The sequence below is a fragment of the Brachyhypopomus gauderio genome, unplaced genomic scaffold (genome assembly GCF_052324685.1).
Source record: "Brachyhypopomus gauderio isolate BG-103 unplaced genomic scaffold, BGAUD_0.2 sc69, whole genome shotgun sequence".
Taxonomy (NCBI): Eukaryota; Metazoa; Chordata; class Actinopteri; order Gymnotiformes; family Hypopomidae; genus Brachyhypopomus; species Brachyhypopomus gauderio.
Genome location: NW_027506890.1, coordinates 656318 through 678302, shown reverse-complemented (window position 1 = coordinate 678302; position 21985 = coordinate 656318). Strand labels below are relative to the sequence as shown.

Below are 21985 nucleotides of genomic sequence, written 5' to 3'. Positions count from 1 at the left end.
ATAAAATCTCAAAAGGACACACAAAACTATTTTTCCTCCTGTTTTTGTGTTTTCTGGACCCAGACTCACACCAGCATCAGTCAGACATTGCGCACACTCACACCCACCATCGAAACCAACCAAAACAGGTGTGAGGACAGTGAAGTTCATACAATTTTCTTTTATATAATATTGTTTCTCTGGCACGCTCTCATGTAATTATTTAAATATACACAAATATCTCTGACTGAAGCCTCCATGGCTTTACAAACTGCGGCTTTCCTTTTCAAGTACGTGTCTCTGGCATGGTCCTCCGTGAGCACTGGATCTGTTTCGACTATACAAACATGCCCTTTCAGGCGGGGATGAGACTACGCAAGAGCCGCTCCAGGTGCGTCCATGGAGGAGGCGACGCCACCCATATCCTGCTCCAGCTCAGCACTGAACTGACGGAAGAGGCACAGTCGGAGCGCCCAGGAGGGAGCACAGCAGCGGGGGATGGTTACACAACAACGACAACTTTCCCCTTCACTTAAATCAGTCCGAGTTGGCGATGGGATTTTTATAGAGCTAGAACAAACGGATGTTAGCGTTTAATTACTTCTGCAAAGGAGCAATGAAAAAGGCTTTTCCTATCCCCACCTAAAGGGACTTTAAATGTGTTGATGGGAAAAACTCGGGTGCTTTATTGAGTGTCTTATCATAATTAGAAAGTTTGCCAGTCTTGAAATCCACCTCAGATTTATAGAATAAAAAAATATTAATTTAATACTCAAGGAAATGCGCACAACAAAGCCATATTCAGATCTGTTGAAATGCGACTACTGTAACATTTCAACTCCAGCAGCTTATAACAGCCAGTTAAAATTTTTAAATAAAAGGCCTAAAAGAGCTTTAAATATGTAAAAACTTGAAACCCAAGAGCAGAGAAGTAAAGCTCACATTCTAGAAGCTAAAACAGCTGACTAAAACTCAGGAAAAACCCCACAACCTACGCTATAAAAAATATACTAAACACGTTTACACCAAATGGATATTGAGGAACGACGGTGATTTGCTTCCCTCTGGTGGACACAATATGTACAGTTCTGATGGTGGTTATCCAAATATATTATTAAGCTCGAGCCTATTTTAAGAACCGAACAGAAATGTGATACTGCCTTAAGAAATTTAATATTTCAAAATAAAACATTTTTAGTCTTCAAATGAAAATGATTTTATGAGATGTACACTCAAACGAATATGAAACTTTTATTCAAATTAACAAAAAAAGCAACAAAACAAAAAGGCAGAACTGACCAAATCAAAAACCAGCTAGGAAACCCTGGCATCTCCTTGACAACTAAGAGAATCATGAATAAGGAAATAAAATCAAATAAAAACTTTGATAGGACTTTTTTTACTTTGTTGTGTTGTTTCACAACGCACGATTATTAACTGATTATTGAACAAGGAGAAGTCAACACTGTGTCAAAATGACGATTTCATTCTTCTCCAAGGCAGGCACAAAATAGACCTAACCATCCACAGGCAAGCAAACGCCTAAAACAAAATACAAAGACCAAAGTAAGTAATGAAAATGTACTAAAATTTAATCGTTCATAAAAGCTGGAAAATTATTACCACTTTGAATGTGACAGGAGAACACAGAAGAAATATTAGAGTTGGTTTTAGTACAATATACTTTTTAGCACAAAAGACAGAAACCCATTTTGTTATTCTTCCCCATCTTTCAACACAAAACACCCCCCCAACTCGTTAATGAAGAAGAAAAAGGAGAAAAATATATATATATTAAGGGACATTAAAATTTTGAGGCTTCAAATATAAAACAAAGTCACTCAGGCTACTTGAGCTGGTCCAGATGAAGAGGAGAAAACCACATCCAGATTTACTTCTGGAGGGGAGCTTTAGAAGTGAGGGCAGTGAAGAGGGTGTTAAAAGCAAAAAGGGGGGGTGCCCACAAAAACATCTACAACAAAAACTGGAATCTGAAAATGATTTGACTTTTGCAAATATTAATAGGATTCTTTATTATTATTATTATTATTATCATCATCATTATTTAAAAGGTGCCCATTCTTGCTGAAGGTATCAATAAACATCACAATTTCCTCACTTCCTCCAGATGAATACATAACGCCCCTGTTCCAACAGTCCTTCTGTAAAAATGGCATTTGCAAAAGTCATAAGCGCTGGAGACAGTCACGTCTGTGGTTCAGCTGTTTCACGGCTGGAGGGGAAGGGGGGGGGGGGGGGGGGGGTTAGGATCGCTTGAGAAGGAAAAGCAGAAATGGAGAGGATGTGAGAAGTCCAACTTCTGCCCCTCTCTCTTTTTCTCTCTCATTTACTCCCTTCTGTAAGATGAGGACCAAGTCATTTTCTGCCTTTGCCAACACTGTTTCCAATAACTGCGGAATGGGGCTGGAATGCTGGCCAGGAGGGCAACAGGTCTTCATTTCAGCATTCTGTCAGAAACAGAGAGCGATACACATGACACAGCAGCAATGCCAGGAATCCAAGTATGTGTAGAATTGACTTAGAAATGTAGCATGCACTTGTAGCAGCATCACAATGAGAAAGCATATTACATATAATTATATTGCATGCCTTCAAAGGAAGATGAAGGCATGTGACACTACAGGCTTCTCCGGGTTATAAGATTTTCCTTTAGAATCCAATATATTGCTATGGCTGTGATACAACATGCAGCAAATGTGCTATTATTTACTAAAGGTGAGACCTGATAAGGAACAGAACACGGATGCTTCAGGTTCACCTGGGTCTAATATACAGGTTAAGTACTGCAGCCGAGACCATTAACAGGTACACGGGCAAGAAAAGGTCAGGTATAGGAAAATAGGAAACCACGCAACTGGAGCTGGTACTGCACACAAAACTACACACCTGAAATTTAGGCAGAATACATTTAACAGGAATACAGGGAGTATTTAATGCTGTTGCTTACACACTACCACCATGCCTGGATATAGTGCTCTGCCCTAAGCCGAGATTGGACATTATACTTATTCTACTTCATTAAAGATGAATAAACACATTTTTAAAAAGCAGAAAGCAAGAAAACACTGCCAGATCAATATTAATCTTGGGTGTTTAATAATCTTTTTCCTGCTGGATGTTCTGATCATGAGAGCCAGTGCAGCAGCTACATGTTCTGGGTAGGTGGAAGTGAATCCCAATGGACATCCACCAGAACGTGTTATCAATACGTTCTTATCTTACATATTAGTAATACATGTTAGTGAGAGCTACCTGGCTCAGAACTGCTGCGGCGTGAGGGTGCGTGTGGGTCTTAGAGCAGTGTGCAGTTCGACTTCTTCTTGGTTTTCTTCTTTTCCACCGGCGTTTTTCTATTAATCTGTCTGACCAGGTCATAGAAGATCTAGTGCACACACAGAGACCACGGGCTGTAAATCATAAATATTCCTAGCATTTCAAGAACAAATAATTTAATTCTGTGGAAAACGTAATGATATTATGTTACAGATCATTAGAGAGACGGATTCACAACAGAACTATGATTAATCCGTGTCCAGAACATCAGATTACCATTTTGGACATAGATTAAGAGGGGTCTGAATCACAGAATATTCTGCAAGTGCACACGAACGCTGGGGTACGACCCCATTGGGTAAAAGTCCAGCAGACTCTCACTCACCTCGTTGACATTGATCTTTGATTTGGCGGAGGACTCTAGAAAGGCACAGTTATTCCACTGGCGAGCAAGATTCTGGCCCTGCTCCTTCCCCACAACCCGCTCATCCTCCAGATCACACTTGTTCCCCACCAGAATCATCGGCACCTAGACACAACCAGCAACATCACACAGGACCTCCTTTAAATGCAGGCGTAAATGGAACGCTCAGCTCCAAAATGCTAAGAAATTGTAATGGAACACAGAAGTCATGATTAATCTGTGATTAACTCGGGAATTCTTTACATTTGGCCTAGTGACAAAATTGCAAACTGTTCACATCAGTATTATGATTCGTAAAATAGGACATGGTCACCTAGCTAGGACAAGATATTGCAATGGAATCTGTAGTCACGATCAAAACCATCAGAATTTAGAGTCTTGTGTTAAGTGTACACGTTTGCAGATGCAATGCTCACGTCTTCTGTGTCTTTGACCCGTAAGATCTGTTCTCTCAGGTCCTGCAGGTCGTTAAATGTGGACTGTGCCGTGATGGAATAAACCAGAGCAAAGCCCTGTCCGTTCTTCATATACAGATCCCTCATCGCCGTGAACTGCTCCTGTAATCACACATGCGCACAAGCTGGGATTAAAGATTCCTATTACATCTTGCACATTAAGGATCATCCCAGAGGTTAATCCTGAACAACCGAAGCATAGGGAGCCCTCTAGGTATGGTCCTATATAAAGTAACCTAATCCTCTGTGTGTTAGAGGGTCTCTCACACTTACTGTGCCTGCTGTGTCGAGGATTTCCAGCATGCACTGCTGACCGTCCACTTCTACTTGCTAGAGGGACAGAGGCAGAGTATGAGAGGAGAGAGGAAGAGTATGAGAAGTGAGAACAGGCAGGAAGATGAAAAAACGCAACAAATCAAGAGCAAAACCCCCAAAAAGTCAAATTAAATAGATAAACAATATTCACACCAAATAAATAAAATAAAATAAAAATTATCATAAATTTACCTTTCTATAGGAGTCTTCTATTGTTGGGTCATATTTTTCCACAAATATTCCCTGAACAAACTGGACTGTCTGTGGAGAAATGATGAAGTAGAGGTGAACCATCAAGTATCCGGACCAGGATCAAAGGCAGAGTCAAGCAGTGGTTAAACGGAACCTTTTAACCAGCTGCAGACTACTCAAATGCATGGGAAATAGCACAATTATGCATTAAAATGGTTTAGTGCATGCTCTCTGTCTTACCAGTGCAGACTTCCCCACACCTCCAGAGCCCAAGACCACGAGCTTATATTCACGCATGGTGGGGTCTCTGTGCACACACCTCTACAGCCTGCCAACACAGCAGAAAAAAGGTCTTTATGCATCATCGCAAATACTTTATAGAGCAGAATAATCTCCAACAAGAACATGGCATTGCCCCAGAGTACCCTACCCATCCATCTATGCCCTGTTGCTGCTACAGTTTTAACCATCACCAATTCCCATCAGCTGTCTCAATCATCCAGCAGACAGCATCGCCCCATCAGGGAAAGTGAAAGACCGCACATGCTTTGCCTGAGACGCACGGAGCCGCCTTTCAAACAGCTGCTCTCATGGCACGGTGTGCCCGCAGGGCATGCATCGGATAGTGTGTGTGTGTGTGTGTGTGTGCGCGCGCGCACAGAAGGGAAAAGCACTACGCCCCGAGAGAGCAGCCCAGGCCTCCTCCCTCACCCCAAGACGAAGTCCCGTGCACAGACACCCAGCACGACTGATTCAGACATGTCGGGGTTGAGGCGATACATGACGCTCTCCTTGCTAACTGTATTCCCTGGAGCTTAAAGGGCAAATTAGCATACGAGGCATTTTGTTTAGACAGATCCAGAACGCTTGGTTAGTGTGTGACGAAGGAGGTCCTGCAGGTAGTAAACACGCACCCCAACTATCAGCCCAAACACTCAACCCTCTAGCACAGCAGCCAGAGGTCTCTGTCATACAGCGGCAGAAAAGGGTTTGATGGATTCAGTGAGGGCTGTGGTTGACACACCAAGTTAACAAAAAAAAAGTTTAAATCGTAACTCCCGTCTTTTATCAAATTTCTGTCGTGAAGCTATCAAATCAGTCAGTCAGTTCTGACAGGACAGGAGATGAACGCTTGGACTCACTCAGGCTGCCACGTGCAGCAACGGCACAATCACATTCATTCATCAATTGGTTCTCTGTTCGCTACTTTTGCACGGGTTCGTTTTAATGAAGACTGGCGTTAGCATTACTGTAGCAGCTAACTCTGTGCCTTGTTTTTATCAAACCTTGTCTTACAAAAGATTTCCAAGCAAACAGCAGAACAGCGATAAACCAGCACCCAAGAAACAGAGTGATAAAAACGACTGACTGCCTCGCACAGCTCCCCCTCCCTCCCTCCTTTCTCTCTCTCTTCCTGCCAACGTTTCTCTCACATCTCCCGCTCAACAATCCATATAAGGTCAGTTCACTCACTCCTCTCCCTCAGATCACCCCACCGCAGCATCCACGTTCTGATATATTCATCCGCGCATTCTTTTACGAACTGTACCGCTAGAGCAGCTGGGAACGCCCTCCAAGCGCTACCGATGTCGGGGAGACAAAGTGCAGGCGAGTGAAAATGCGCAAGCCAATGCGTCCAGGAGTTCGTAAACGTGACGAGGCGCGTCTGCTCTCCCCACGTCTGACCTGACCCCCCTCCAGAGTGTTCGAACAGAAAGGCAAAAACACAAATCAACACCTTGGCATGTCTACAATGTTTAGCCAAGCCAGTTTATTTTTATGCTAGTACACAACATTGCAGTATGGAGCAGGAGCTTTAAGAGGTCTCTTGCAGACCCAGTTTCATAACATGAGAAAGAATTTCTGCTAGGAGTTTTATGAGTGCAACTGAGCCCATGAACACACGTGCGACAATCTGACAATCTTCTGGTAATCAGCACGTGTTTCTTTCTACTTCACCATGAAGCAACAGGCTGACTGTGCTTGTGTGCACTCTGCACTCCTGTCTGGCTTGTGGGATTGTAATAAAAGTGCCAACAATGCCGCTGCATATTCGCACACTGGTAAACCAACAGCTCGAAACTACAGAGAAGCTGTGTGAAGCTGCGGCAGGCACTTGGGAGGGAATTAGACCACACATACCACACACACAAACTGAACAGCCTCTACACGCTGCAAACCAAATGTGGAGTCATGGAGCCGTAGCAGCAAGCGTCTCTCTCTCTCTCTCTCTCTCTCTCTCTCTCTCTCTCTCTCACACACACACACACACACACACACACACACACACACACACACACACACACACACACACACACACACACACACACACACACACACACACACACACACACACACACACACACACACACAACATTAGCATTGCTAATGTGCTGCTCAGCACGGGAGAACGATGGGAGAATGGCACGAAGCAAGCATTGTCTTCTTTCACCCAGGCAAACAAACAAGTGCTTACATTAGCACAGACGTGCGTCAGAAAGGCGTGTACCTTCATGCATTCAAAACAGAAGAGAAGCTGTAGTATTAAAACTCAAAAGATTATCCAAAACATATCATGGCAGTCTATACAAACGTATAATAATATATACACACACAACACATGTATACATAATACATTCTTGTTGGCCTGAATACCTGTAAATTCCAGACCAGTAGGAGTGCAGGGGAAACCTTCCTACTGGGTGCTGCTACAGTCCTGGACAGTGTAGCAGACAGCACCAGCTGGCACAGGACGCACAGGCTAGCGGCTCTGCGCGGGACGCACTGGAGTATTCTGTCAAATGGCTGTTAATCTCTCTTGCTCATTTCCACTGATAAAATGCTAAAGCAGAAGCCAATAACACATTAGGCTGCTTTATCACACTCACACACACGCACGCACGCACCAACTGCACAAATTCTCAACGCTGCTTGACGAAGCTGGCACAGGACTAAAGAAATGGCAAACATAGCTGAGAGAAAGCACATGGAAAACATTTTTGGCTTCAAAGACAATAAACATTCTTAATTTCTTCCTTATTTTATTTATTTATTTATTTATTGTCTTAAACACCAATACTAGCATGCTAACATGCTATATATTAAAGGTGGGCCAAAAAATCGATTCATATATCAAAAATCGATCCTCATTTACTACGAGTCAGAATCGATTTTAAATGTCCCAAAATCGATTCTAAGTAGTGGTGAAGTCTCGCGTTACGTAATTACAAAATTACGCGAGACTTTACGCAGCAGATTCTGGAACACACTCATGAAAAAGTTTCAAAACAAGTGGAGGAAAGAAATATTCAACCTGTCCCGTCTTCGTTTAAGGCAAAAATAAGGGTTCATTTTGGTTTTTACCGAATGCCAGGAAAGACCGAACTTGACACAATGAAGCTCGTGTGCAACGCGGTGAGCACGGGAACGCACACACTGCATGAAATAATATAGAGAAGGGTGGACCCAAGTGCCGGCTCGCAAGAGCAACACGTTTGACACTTGTCAAATGTATTAGCGAGAGGGAAACGCGCACAGCGACCCAGAATGAACAAACAAAACAACGCGGAAGACTCAACGCGCAGAAGAACAGAATCCAAAACAGTGAGGGCACGGAGTAAATAGAAACAAAAAAACAACGCGGAAAATACAATGTGTGAAAAATAAAACTCAACCGTAGAGAGACGGGAGAAAGCAGCAAAATAACAACAGTAAATAAAAAAACAGCGCGGATAAATGCAACGCGAAAACGAAACCAGCGCATGCCAGCGGAAGTAACTGGCAGCAGGCTAAAAACGCCACAGCAAAATAAAACCCTTTTCAAAAATAAAGGCAACACGGATAGGAATAAATACAGGATTGGGAAAACTTGAGATGGGTCAGGAAGCGACGTAGGAGATAGATACTCTATTAAGTAAAGAGAAAGCATAACAGAGAGTTGGTGGCGAGACACCTTCAAATGAGAAGCAATCACAGAGAAAGCAGAGACTGGCTGAGAACGTACGGTTACACCCAGAGACCGTATATATAATGGACGATACGTCACCGTTGACTCCCATTGTGAACTTTTGAAGCCACCAAGATGGCCACACAGACACCGCCATCTTGGATGCGCTTGCGCAGTAGATGAAAATTGGAGCCAGAGCATGCGCATTAGAACCGGTACGCAGGACCGTATCTCCCCCGCAACATTCGTTAGGATACGCCCACCAGTATAGACCCTTTTGACGTTTTACAAAATAAACAAAGGTAAAAGGTTTTAATACTGCTGTCGAGAGTTTTGCTGTAGAGAGTTTTGATAGAGTTTTGCTGTTGAGCGCGTTCACGTTTGAGCGTCTGGTATTAGATGTCAACCAACGCAGCTATTAACTGTCAATCACCTTATTGCCACACCCCTTTAACTAACACTTAATAACTTCTATTAAATCTGTTTATCCTAGAGAAAAACACTGGGAGAGATACTAATGCAATGGGGTCTTATAGAATTGACAAAATATAACTGCTCAAAAAATGTATTTTACGTGTAATAAAAATTCAAAATTTCTCGTCCGGCCCGTTCACTTACATAGGCCCTTTTCACAACAAAGCGGAAATACGTCACCGCCGGGTAAAACAAGTTCCGGTACTCACAGAAGATAGTTGTTGTAAATTCACCTCAGCATGGAGCGTGTATTTACTTCATCCCTGTCGTCGCTGCCGAGACTGAATTTTAAATACGTTTTCAGGATCGTTGGAGAATATTCAACAACGAAGGGTTCCAAGTTAAATAGAGGCTACAAATTGTTTGTAGGAGAATTTATTCACTTATACCAGGGTAAGCTAACACCAGCTAGCACTAGCGAGGTAACCAACTAACTATTATTTAACGTATAGCTGGTTCCATTAGTCATCCTACGGAGTGGTAAAACGGTCCCTATTTTTATGATATATATTATAATATTACAAATGATTCTGACAGCTTTAGTTAACAATATCTAGCTAGGTTAAGCTGGGCGTACACTGTGCGATTTTTGGACTATTTTGTGATCGGGCCGAGTTTCGGCTCAATCGCGTGTCGTGCATTGTGTAGTTTACACAGGTAAACGAGGAGCGATTCACACCTCACGACCAACTCCCGATCTGAAATCGCAGCGTCGCAAGAATATCAAACATGTTTAAAATTCAAATCGCTCCTCGTGAGAGTATTGCACTGTTGAAGCAGCTCCACGAGCCGACTCTCCCTGCGATTTAGTCATACAGTTTGAGCTGGAGCTGAGTACACGATTTAAAATATCGTACAGTGTACGCCCAGCTTTAGCAAGCCAAGGGATGTCAGCTATTGATTGTTTGGTTTACATCAGTATCAATAAAGTTCATGACACACACCAAGTTATTAAGTGTTGTTGTTTATTCAGTGTCCAATATAGTCGACAGCAAAGTGATGGTCAGAGCTGGATGCTACAGAGCAGAGCTAGATGCTAGCGGATCAGAGCTAGTTTCAGAGCCGGTTTCAGTGGAACAGTTGCTGTCTGCATTTGAAAGAGCAAACTCTCGACTAGTAGACGCTCGTGGTGTACTGCCAGCCGAGAGCTTGCTCATTTCTAGCTAGATGCTATCGGACCGGGGCTACCTGCTATCGGATCACGGCTAGATACTAGCGAACCGGGGCTAGAAGCTAGCGAACCGGGGCTAGATGCTATCGGATCACGGCTAGGTGCTAGCGAACCGGGGCTAGAAGCTAGCGAACCGGGGCTAGATGCTAGCGGATCACGGCTAGATGCTAGCGGATCACGGCTAGATGCTAGCGGATCACGGCTAGATGCTAGCGGACCGGGGCTAGATGCTAGGGGGTCACAGCTAGATGCTAGCGGACCGGGGCTAGATGCTAGGGGGTCACAGCTAGATGCTAGCGGACGTACGTGTACTCCCAGCCGAGAGCTTGATCTTTCAAACGCGGACAGCAACTGTTCCACTGAAACCGGCTGGGAATAGTAACAGTACTGGGAACAGTAACAGTACCGGGACAGTAACAGGGAACAGCACCAACTTTTAGCCATGAGCTTCCTGCTATGTAGAGTCTGCAGCAGTGAAATGCTGGCTACACACAAAGATGCTCCGTATCACAAAGTTTTCTCCTTCATCCCTCCTAATTGCATAAACCCATTTTCTTTTTTGCTCGTCGTCAGCCGGAAAACCATGGAAACTGAGATATGGCTGTTTTTGCTTTGAGATCGAGCACCCTGGTGCACTGCAAAAGCTCTTGTTAGTGGACTCTGCAATTGTTTAATGTGTAACGGAAGTGACTTTACCCTGCGACGAGAACTTCCGGAAGAAAAAATGCGGAAGTGTGAAAAGGGCCTATGGGAATGGGCGGGGTTAAAAGTTGTACTGCAGCCAGCCACTAGAGGGCAGCTGACACACGGAGGCTTCACTTTTCACTCGTGTTGTCCAGTCCACTTATATATACAGTCTCTGGTTACACCTGGGACTGACTCTGGTGCCCCTAGCAACGGCTGGGGCCGTTGGGTGAACAGCATCCGTGTCAGCCCTGACAGCTTGCAAAATGAAGCTCAAGAATTTTGGTAACACAACAAAAAGCATTTTATTTTACCAAAGCACTTTATTTTTGTTTATTAAATGTGAGACACTTTATTTTCTGTATTTGTCATTCTGTGATGCAAAGCAGACTAGATCATGCAGATTTTATAGACTGAAGCAGAAATTTTTATAAATCTAATCGTTTTTTTAATCGAAAATCGTTTTGAATCTAATCGTGGCCCCCAAAATCGGAATCGAATTGAGAGATAGTAAACGATTCCCACCCCTACTATATATGCTATATATGTATGACGCACGCACGCACGCACACACACACACAATACATAATACTCAAACGAGCACAATGGAAATTTGGATTCACAGATGGTGCTGAACACCCAGGATATTCTCAGACATTCTAATCGTATCATCACATTGATGAATCACAGTTTCTCTCACAAGCACTTCTGAGGTAACTAAGGTCAATCAGAATATGGCTCAAATAAAAGCTGCAGTAGCCACACAGCAATTTTTCTATCGATGGTATTCCCTCTTCAAAACACACAGTACTGTGCCTTTTCAAGGGCTTTGGAAAATAATCAGAGTTCCTAAAAAAGAGAAAAGTGTCTGTCTCCAGTGCTTCAGATCAGCTGGCTGTGATCACAGCCTGCACATACTTCTGTGTCCAAATGAGCTGAAGCCCTGACAACGCCCTATACAACAGTCTGGAGAGTGTGCAGTGAAAAATAAAATAAAAATCACACACAGAGCAAATGACAACTCCCTACTTAAACTCTTTACAGAAAGCACACAAAGTTTACTGACTAAAGTAGTCAAGATGAGGGGGAGACACTAATTAACAATAGCAAATGACCGTATGGCTGAACAAACTGTACATGGTAATGAAACACTGTTTTTACACAAACATCACACTCACATATGAGCAGCCTAGCTCATAAGCCCACAGGAAATCTCTCACTACCTACAGACACATTCCCGTATGGCTTACAACCGAGGGACCAGAACAAGAGATTACTGTTTCCAAGTCTGTGTTTGTTCCAAACGTGCAGAGGAGCAGAAGAGCCTTCATTTCCATCTTACGATCAACTGCCTTTCACAGCAGACTTCTCTGCATCTTCACGAAGGCTCTGCAGAACTCAACACAAACAGCCGTAGGCAAAGAAGGAGAAACCGTAGCATTCGCAAATGACAGCAAGCAAAGACTGAGAAATCATCTCATTCACAGTGACATATACATGATTGTTCGCCCTGATCACTGTGTCCACTTGAACAAATTGAATATCATTTATCAATCAATCGTTTATTTATATAGCACCTTACACAACCAAAGTTGACCAAAGCGCTGTACACAATGGAATCAACAATAAATTAGTTTGATCTTAATGATTTTGTCTGTGTGCAGTTGGTAATGATACAATTTGCAAATAATTAGATTTATATCAGATTTATATTTTATTAATTAATAGGTTACTACATGCTTACAAATAGGCCAAATAATTTACATTTTGTACCAAGCCAAATTTCTTTTCTAGTCTACAATCCAAAAGCAGAAAGGTCTGTACTGAGCCGTTTCCACTATTAGCATACGCAAGTACTCATTTTGTTTGCTGCATTTACTTTGTCTGGACAATCAACAGGTAAGCTCGCCCAGTGACTTACGAAAGAACTGATTTAATGTCGATTATATTCATATACCTCTTTTTATAAATGTTGTCAAAGCGGGTTCACAGATATCAGGTCAGCAGGTAATCAATTGCTGAAAGGGCACACACATTCTCAGGTTTGTTAGGAGCAACGCGGTCCCTGGCGTTAGAGATCACAACAGAGTCTCTCTGCTGATCAGTGATGGAGCTGTCCAAACATTGTCTTTGAGGCACTCCCTTTGCAGGGCTGTGTTCACAGCTGAACCTTGAAGCAACACTGCACATACCACTGTGGTCAAGGATACGAACAAGATCAAACGTAGTTTAATAGATCTCCTGACCATGCCATCTGCCAGGGAAAAGTCTGAGTGACGTACCGAAGACTTGCTAATGCAGGCCTACTGCTTGAAATAACTGACACTAGGGTATTGTCTAGTAAAGGAAGCAAGTGGACCAACTCACTAGTCACAAAAAGTTGAAGGCTCAATGAAGTCAGTAGTTTTTGAAGTCAGGAACTTTTCCACTATCCCTGTTCCTCACACACACACACACACACACACACACACACACACACACACACACACACACACACACACACACACACACACACACACACCTTGCTGTTTCCACACAGCCTGACAATCACTTAATGTCATTCCCCCAAAAGCATGGCCTGAACAATCCTGGAGTGAAACTTCACCAGTGTATTACAAGCTTAGATTCATATTACACTGCTTGCATGGTTCTTTTATGGATGGATTTAAACTTAAATAGGTAAATACACCATTCAACCGCATGTTGGAAAAACCACAGAGCATTTGAAGTGACCAAGGATCACCATGACAACCCTGACAACCATGGTTTCACCTGGAAAACTTTCAGGCATTAATGTATTGGCCTCCAACAGTTCCTTATCCAGACCACAGCCAGGTCATATGAACAGACAAGGCTGCAATCTGCTTTGTTATTTAACCTATTTTTAATGCAAATTTAAATTAATCCATTGTATTTAAAAGTACAGAGAACAGTCATTGCACTTAGTAAAGAGTAGTCCGTTTAAAAAAAAAATTAACACTATGACAAAAATAAAAATAAAAAAACCTACCATCATGAAAAACATACCATCATTACAACTAAATTAAAACTATTAAATTGAGAATGGTTCATTTTTGTAGTGAATAATCAGTTCTAAAGTATTACTGTACAACTAGTAGAAAAAAAGGCTAACACTTGCAATATCCACTAGAGAAGTTGGATCACTGGCTGCAGGACAAGAATTCTACAACTATAACACTGACAATTACAAGCCATGGACAGCATCAAAAACAATCAAATCTAAATCAGGCGAGACCTTTAAAACTAGCCAATGTTAGTTTGAATATTCTGGCCTCCTATTCCTATTAGCTTTCAACATACGGAAAGATGCCAGCAAATCCAATAAAAGAAAATGAGATTAATAATATTAATAGTCAGGGAATGTTATGTGCCTGGTCAGAGGTTCAATAGTGAGGTGAACGAAAAGTGTCATTCCAGTTCTTCAGCTCAGCTGCAGGGGTAACTAATAAACAGTAAAGAATGCCACTGTGAATAGTTGCCAAGAACTGGACAGCAGTCCACATATTCATACTCAATATTCATCCCACACAAGCAGCACAGCATGACCACAACCAACAAGGCAAAACACAAAAACTACAGACTCAGGTGTTGGACTTTTGCTTGAGGCAAAGCTAGTGGGAGCTAGTGGTTTTCCCCAGATGCAGATCAGATTTAGGCAAAAACAACAAAACCTTTCACTATACAAATCATCCTCATCCATATTGCATTGTAGTCTAAGGCACAGCTTAGTATCTGTACAAATAAATAAAAATTACCACAATGACTATACTCATACAAAAATATACAAAAAGACGAGCTCGACAAAAGACATGAAAGTTGTGTTTTTACATGTCAACTCAGTGATATGTTCATCTTGAGATCATAACTACTTAAACGAAGCTTAATAAGGAAACCCACCATCTTTATAAGTTTCCCTTCATTTTTTCAGCCTTTTTTATTTATAACTGTCAAAACTGGTGATATTGCCTGACAATCAGTTCAGCATTTTTTATGTTCTTGGCAAATGACTCTTGAATGAAGGATATAAACAATTCAAAACCAAACATTTTTTCATTTTTAAATGTAAAGGATGTATGTAAAAACTTCTTCTGTGAAGTTCAGATCTACTATTATCAGTATTCTATATAACTGTCTAAATGTTAAAGCGAAGGTTTTCTGTACCGTTAGTCAGATTATGACCAGGTTTATTCACTTTGATGGAATATTTCAGGCTGCATGTCAGCTTTATATAAAATCTTATTTAGACGCATATTTAGTGTGAAAAGACAAATCAATGAAACCCTTGTGCAAATCCTTCTCATTAGTCATGGGACTTAAAATGTGAACGACTGTTGTTGTGTGCTCTGGACAAACCAGTGAGCAATACTGCAAAAACGATTAATAAAAGTAGTATAGAAGACACACTGTTACTTCACAGTGTAAACAGGCAAACACAGAAACCGTAGCAAGCTATGTAGCTAGAGCTAGCTAGCAAAGTTAGCATGCCGAGGTATGTTCATACAATAAACTTGTCAACGTACTTGTGTTCAACTAGCCATTGCGATTATTTAGACTAAAATACCAGCTTAATTAGCTACGTTAACCCAAATAACTAAATAAATAACTGTACAATTTGCCACGAGAGCCAAATGTTCACTATTAGTAAAATTAGCCACATAAAATGTGAAAACACCAGCTAGTTTCATGCGTAAAAGAAGCACAAGTGTTTAACTGGCTGACGGGGCTCCTGTTAACAAACGGTACGTAGCGTGAAGACAAGCAGGCCAACATGTATTAGATGGCGAGATTAACTGGCTGACTCGTCGACGGAACCGCACATTAAGATACCACAGACTAGCCAGCTAGGCAGATGGTGTGTGAGGCGGGACACATGACAGCTAACATGGCTATAAAAGAACATATTTGAAGGTAGGATAGATAATCTAGCGAGCGATCCAGCTAGTTAGCAATATGCCATCTGCTGACTCTACCACGACCAGACTGTTCTGGGCAACAATACCCAGTGGACATGAACTATAACATTGTCTGTTTAGTTTAGCCAGCTAACTAGCATACGTAGCTAACAGGCTTTTATAGCAATCGTAGCTAACCTGGCGAGGTGCTGACACACATAACCAGCAGCTAGCTAGTTAGCTAACTAAACAACTTCATGTTTATTACCTTTAGTTAGTTTTATTCTAACATTAGGCGTAGACTGTTCGCAGTGGACTATTCGTGACACACGAAGAACATACTCACACGTACACCGCAAACGCGCACCGGAAACACACAAAGTTTATAATTGTGTAGCGGCACCTAATTTGACGCCGCCATATTCAAGCTTTGCGATTCTTTTTGCTTAGCTTGCCAGTTAGCCAACCGAACACTGCGGGGCTCGCGCGGGGCTGGAGACGTCAGTTAACTAACCGAACACTGCGGTGGCTCGCGCGGGGCTGGGGACGTCAGTCAGCTAACCGTACACAGCTGCAGCTCGCGCGGGGCCGGCGACGTCAGTTAACTAATCGAACACTGCGGGGCTCGCGACGTCAGTTAGCTCTGAAGCTGGGAAGCTCACACCCGCCGGCCTGTACTTATGTGCTTGGCCTGCTTAGTTTTAAGGCGATCCACGGCCCCGAGACCTCACTACTCATACCCGGATCCGAGCGTAACATCCCCGTCTCGAAACGGGGTCTTAAAACAACCCTATTATGGTTTCAGAGGAAATACGGGTAAAGTTGAATGTGCGCTCACCGTGTCTTGGTCTCGCCGCCGCTCCGCTGGCTCAACTCCTGGCTCAACGTTGCAAACGTCATTCTCCTGCTTCCCACCAGCGTCCTTAAAAGGGCAACGGTGCAGACACGCCGGGGTGAAGAGGCTTGGCTAATGGTACTAATATACCGGCGATGCAGAGACCGCTTCAGCAAGGCTGTACAAGCCGTTCGCAGGTATACGGCTAGACCAAGTAAACAGATTTATTATTAGTTTATTGCGCTGTATTAAATAGATCAGTGCGTTTTATCATAGGTCTTGTCTAAAATCAGTAGGCCCGACATAAATTCGAGTAATTATAAAAACAAACACTTTTTGTCGTCATATAGACATATAGACCCGTCGTTCAAAGTAAGATTTGTTGCATGTATTTATTGTTTGTACTGGACATGTAGGGCTATAGTATGGGAGAGGTATTTTGTAGACAATAAGCATTTAATGTCCAATACACTGGGGCAGGGCGGAGGGGAGGGGGGGGGGGGGGTCAAAGAGAAGAACTGGAGCCTCAGCTGGAGTTTCCAGATACGGCCCCTGGCTACTCATTGTTCAAATATAGGCAAGGAAACAGATGCAGTCAGACAGTAGGAAACATCTGAGCTCTGTTTGGGCGTGTGTTCCTCAAACATATGTAAGGCTAACAGTCTTTATCTGTGTAGTCCAGCCAGGGCTGACTATATCCATGACCATCACATGTACAAAGATAAAACATTTGATGCCAGTCTACAGTCTTTAGAACAAAAGAATATAATTAAAACTACATTAAAGTTGATGTAAGCCATTAAATACACTTAAGCTAAATTGTCTTTACATCCTAGTAGCTATCACTAAAATAGATCCTCTGAGAGAAAAGGTCTCTGGGCTGTGTAATAAGCAACTCAAAATTTCAACACTGTCCCAACTGTATTAACCAGTCAGGATGATTGTTGGTCTTCCATGCCTGCATACCTCTCAAGTTTAGCACATAGACTGTGAGACTCATGCATTTGGGGCAGGTCTCGTGGTCTCACGCCCAACCAATCAAATCTCACACATCACAAGTTCATTGCTTTGACTGTAATTGTTTTGTTGCCACAGCAATATCAAATAAAGCTCAAATGTAAATGGCTGAGCTCGCCTGCTGCGTTGGTGGGTAGATTTACACCCACACACCAAAAAAAACTACAATGGAAATTTCTGACCTGTTTTGTAGAACACAGGAGCATAGAAAAAGAAGGGTGGGTCAAGCTTTGTCTGTTCCACACAAATCCCAATGAAAAGCTCGTGTGTGCATGCAATGTTACATGCAAATGTAAATCATTTGTAAATTATTGTTTTTCTCAAGAATGGCTTATAGAAAAAAGCAGTTATTGCCTTGCACTCTCCATGCCTTGCACCTCAGCATTGTTAAAGACCAATATAATAAAAAATTGTGTTTTGTCCTTTATACCTATGTTGTACCATTTATATTTGCATAGGCTAATCTGTAAATTAGTGGAGGAATATTCATGAATATATGGATGCTGAGTATTAGATTAAACAAGCTATAGAGCTATATATGCTATATATATATATTTACAGAGATTTACTCTTTTTTACTCTCCCCGTGAATACTGTTAGACAAAATATGTGTTTTTTGGCCAAAATTCAAAATATTATGAGTGGCAAAAACCTAACACTGTCCTCTCCTCAACACATGCCATCTCAGCAGTACAGTATAGGGGTGAGCACTAGAGTCTGGGCCTCTTGCTAAAATTAAAGAATGGATGGATGGTTCAAAATATAGAGAAACAATATAAATCAATCTGCTAAGAAACTAAAGATCTTTAGAATCAACCAGCAAACCTGAACAACATGGAGCAAATCCGCCAGGAAGAATGAATGTTCAATTTGTAAAGCGCCTTCCAAGATACCCAAGGTCACGTTATAATTTTAACACAGGTGCAAATCTTATATGACCAATCACACACTGGTGAGAAGCGGCAGCCAATTGCACACAGAGTGCTCGCTACTGGAATCCACAGCCCCCTGGGGGACTGAATCAGGTGCAGGAAGGGGAGAGAGGACAGACCCTAGTGTCAGAGCACCATCCACCACTGGGCATACAACCACACACATATTCATGCACAGACACTCAGACAACTGTTTTTATTGAATATGAAGGGACACACAGTCACACACTAACCTCCATGTCTTTGGACTTTGGGGGGAAACCAGAGTCCCCGGAGAAAACCCATGCAGACACAGAGAGAACATGGAAACTCCGCTCAGATAGGGACTTGAACCACTTGAAGTCCCCAAAGCTGAGAGGCAAACGTGCTATCCACTAAGCCACCATGTTGCCCAATGGCTGAAAATCAGTGTGGAAGATGTGGTTTCATCAAAAGGTGGAAACTCATTTTGTCTATTCTAAATATGTACCTGGAATAAAACCTAAGGTGCCTAGCAAACTCTTTTGCTATGCACAATTTTCTCCAATAACAAAGATAATTTGTAATAAATAAGTTTATTGTATAAGATTTTTAGGTATGCTATGTTTTTATTAGTTTATATAAATTGCCAATATTTGTCAAAAGGTTTGGTGTATTTTTCCTATGGAAATCGGTGTTTAAAGGCTTTCAGGACAGGGTCATCCATAGCATCCAAAATCTAAGAATTGGGAAAACATGGTTGGTGATTGCAAGTTGCGATTGGTGGAGAAGTGTCTGTGTGTTTGGCTGGATGGAAACCAAAGCATGACGATGTGTATTTATTTAGATTCCTGGAAATGCTCATTCTTACTGAACTGTTTAATAACAATACCTAATTTTATGATGCAAAAGCATTATGAGATTCAATTAAGAGGACATCCAAAGCAAACATTAACCAGGATAACCACCATGTAAATGTAAATGACTGAATGTACTTCATGTGTACTTCATGTGTACTACATGTGTACTTCATGTGTACTTCATGTATACTTCATGTGTACTACATGTGTACTTCATGTGTACTTCATGTGTACTTCATGTGTACTTCCCTCAGTAGAGTCACGGAGAGCTTGCTGAAGCAACATGTATCAACAAATATGGACACACGGATCATTACAATTTATTACAGTTATTTAGTTAACAGTCTTAACAACATGAAAGTTTAGAATGTAAATATCTAAACCACTAGGGGGCAGAGTCGAACAAGTTTAAGATTGCTGGCACATAATGATTTTTGTCTTTGAAGTTTTACTTTATTGGATAGGTCATTTTTTGTTGTTCAGATGTTCTGATGACTGAAGTTGAAAACTGATAGATGTACAATAGCAAACTGACAACATATGTGATCATATTTAGTCCAAGTCCAGATAATGTTTCATAATTTACACAAACTGAAGTGAAGATCACAATTCTAATGATTACACTCGCAGTAATCCTCGTGCTGCAGACAAATATGTATGGATGAATAATGAATGAATTAATGAACACTACATTGTTGTCCTTTTCACACATACCCAGCCTACGTTGATTTCTTCTGTTGTAATGACATAACCTGAGGAAAGGTCTGTTCTTCATTCATACAGGTAGTCACAATAATCCAATAGTACCTCTGACCAGGTGAGGACCATCTTCAAGTATTTCCCTTTGCTATTTACAGCCGGGCATTCATAGCTGTGTGCCTGCCAGGTAAGGAGTGTATAGTCACAAAGAGCGCCTGACTACTTGGTGACCAGCACTGCCCACCAGTCATGACAGACAGACCCCATGATAATCAACCAAAGCACATTTTATAAATTTATGCAAATTGATTGCTTCATGATGGGCTTGTGCTTAAAACAGAAAACCAATGCTTCATCAAAATGCTGAAGGAGTATATTTAAAATAACACAAATACAATTACCGGTACACAGTTACAACCCTTTACATCCAATCACACACCGGTGAGAAACAACAGCCAGTTGCACCGATCATACTCCCCAGCGGAAACCTCCGACCCCTGGGAGACTGAATCAGGTGCAGAGAGGGGAGAGAGGACAACACCCAGGACAGGTCACCATCCACCACTGGACATACAGACACAGTTATTCATATGCACTCAGACAACTGTTTTTATTAGACATGAAGACACAGTCATTCACACAAACACACACACACACAGGTAGAATTGTTACAAGAAGAGTCCATTTATTTTACCTCCATATTTTTGGACTGTGTGGGGAAACCAACGCAGACACGGAGAACAGGGAATCTCTGCTCAGATAGGGACTTGCTGAGAGGCAAACGTGCTAACCACCAAGCCACCGTCTTGCTTGACATTTTTACTGTCAGAAGTGGTGATTTTCTTAAGACATACATTGACTAATGTTCACTGAATAAATACAAAAGCAATATTATATTCTGTGGCCTGAGAAGTCGCTGTGACATATGCACATGCACCTCATCACCACCTCATCAATCACTCTCTCTACCTCTCCTGAGGATGAATGTTGTACTAAACCCACATCAAGCAAAATCACAACAGCATACTGAGATTTTTACAAGCTATGAACCCTCTGATTTACCTTTACTCTGTGTTCTGTTACATCCTATACTGAAAGCCATAAAGTTTTAGATCATTGCCAAAAGGAGCACACTGTTCCACTGCAGCATCACACACCACACAGTGGGCAGTGTGGCTGCAGCCAGCTGTATGGCTACACTCCAGCTTCCTTAACACATGTGAAAGACATTGGGATATAAAACTGTGTACCAAGATGAATTGTGCTAAAACATTAAGGCCAAAGGGTGAAAAGTTGTTGATGAAAAATGAATGTATTTGTGATTACAGAAGTGAAAGACCGTTCTTGGAAATGAAAACAATCTGTTAAGGGAATAAATATTAACAGAAGCATGACAAAAATAACATAAGAGATGTGAAATGTGCAAAGAACAGATTGAAATAGCTGTGGTTAGATGCATCTTCTCAAAAACAACCACAGGTGGCAGAAGAGAAAGGCAGAAAAAACAAAGTCTAGAGAGTTTAGGAAGACTATGTAAAGACTATGTAAAGGGGGCTCGGGGGTCTTTTGGGGCTGCTTATTTATTGTGTGCAGCTGACAGTCTGTGGAACTCCATAATAAAGTTTGACCATATTCGCCAGAGTACAGAAATGTTATTGTCTGTAATATTGTTGCAGAGATTGAAACATTTCCATCACACACACAGGCAAGAGCTGCAAAATGAGATGGCAAGCTGGGCATTTTCTTTACACCAGAATGGCTACGTATGAGGTAAACACACAGCCATCTGTAGTCGCAGCTACATAAAGCTCCTCCAATTCAAAATTATCATTAGTGA

At 41.9% G+C, this 21985-nt stretch overlaps 1 protein-coding gene across 4 annotated transcripts; it reads right to left on the bottom strand.

The window, feature by feature from the left end:
* Positions 1–1211: 1211 nt before the first annotated feature.
* rap1aa (RAP1A, member of RAS oncogene family a) lies at positions 1212–16838 on the bottom strand. Of its 4 annotated transcripts, none has more exons than XM_076989578.1 (8): positions 16686–16838; positions 4900–4987; positions 4660–4728; positions 4426–4482; positions 4114–4254; positions 3659–3802; positions 3253–3382; positions 1212–2447 (listed from the first exon to the last, which is right to left on the bottom strand). In XM_076989578.1, exons 2-7 carry the CDS (start codon positions 4954–4956, stop codon positions 3293–3295), a joined length of 558 nt encoding a protein of 185 aa, XP_076845693.1. In that variant the 5' UTR covers positions 4957–4987; positions 16686–16838; the 3' UTR covers positions 1212–2447; positions 3253–3292. The 4 variants fall into 4 exon arrangements, with proteins under 4 accessions (XP_076845693.1, XP_076845697.1, XP_076845695.1 ...); XM_076989582.1 differs by lacking the exon at positions 16686–16838 and adding an exon at positions 16362–16489; XM_076989580.1 differs by lacking the exon at positions 16686–16838 and adding an exon at positions 16194–16318.
* Positions 16839–21985: the final 5147 nt, after the last annotated feature.

What these genes read in the sequence shown, in the direction of transcription:
- rap1aa (XM_076989578.1), bottom strand. Translation starts at nt 4,956, where the DNA reads ATGCGTGAATATAAGCTCGTGGTCTTGGGCTCTGGAGGTGTGGGGAAG. An exon ending in TAGAAGACTCCTATAGAAAG is followed by an intron (nt 4,483 to 4,659) that starts GTAAATTTATGA and finishes CTGTCCCTCTAG; the next exon opens with CAAGTAGAAGTGGACGGTCA. An exon ending in GGGTCAAAGACACAGAAGAC is followed by an intron (nt 3,803 to 4,113) that starts GTGAGCATTGCA and finishes GGTTGTGTCTAG; the next exon opens with GTGCCGATGATTCTGGTGGG.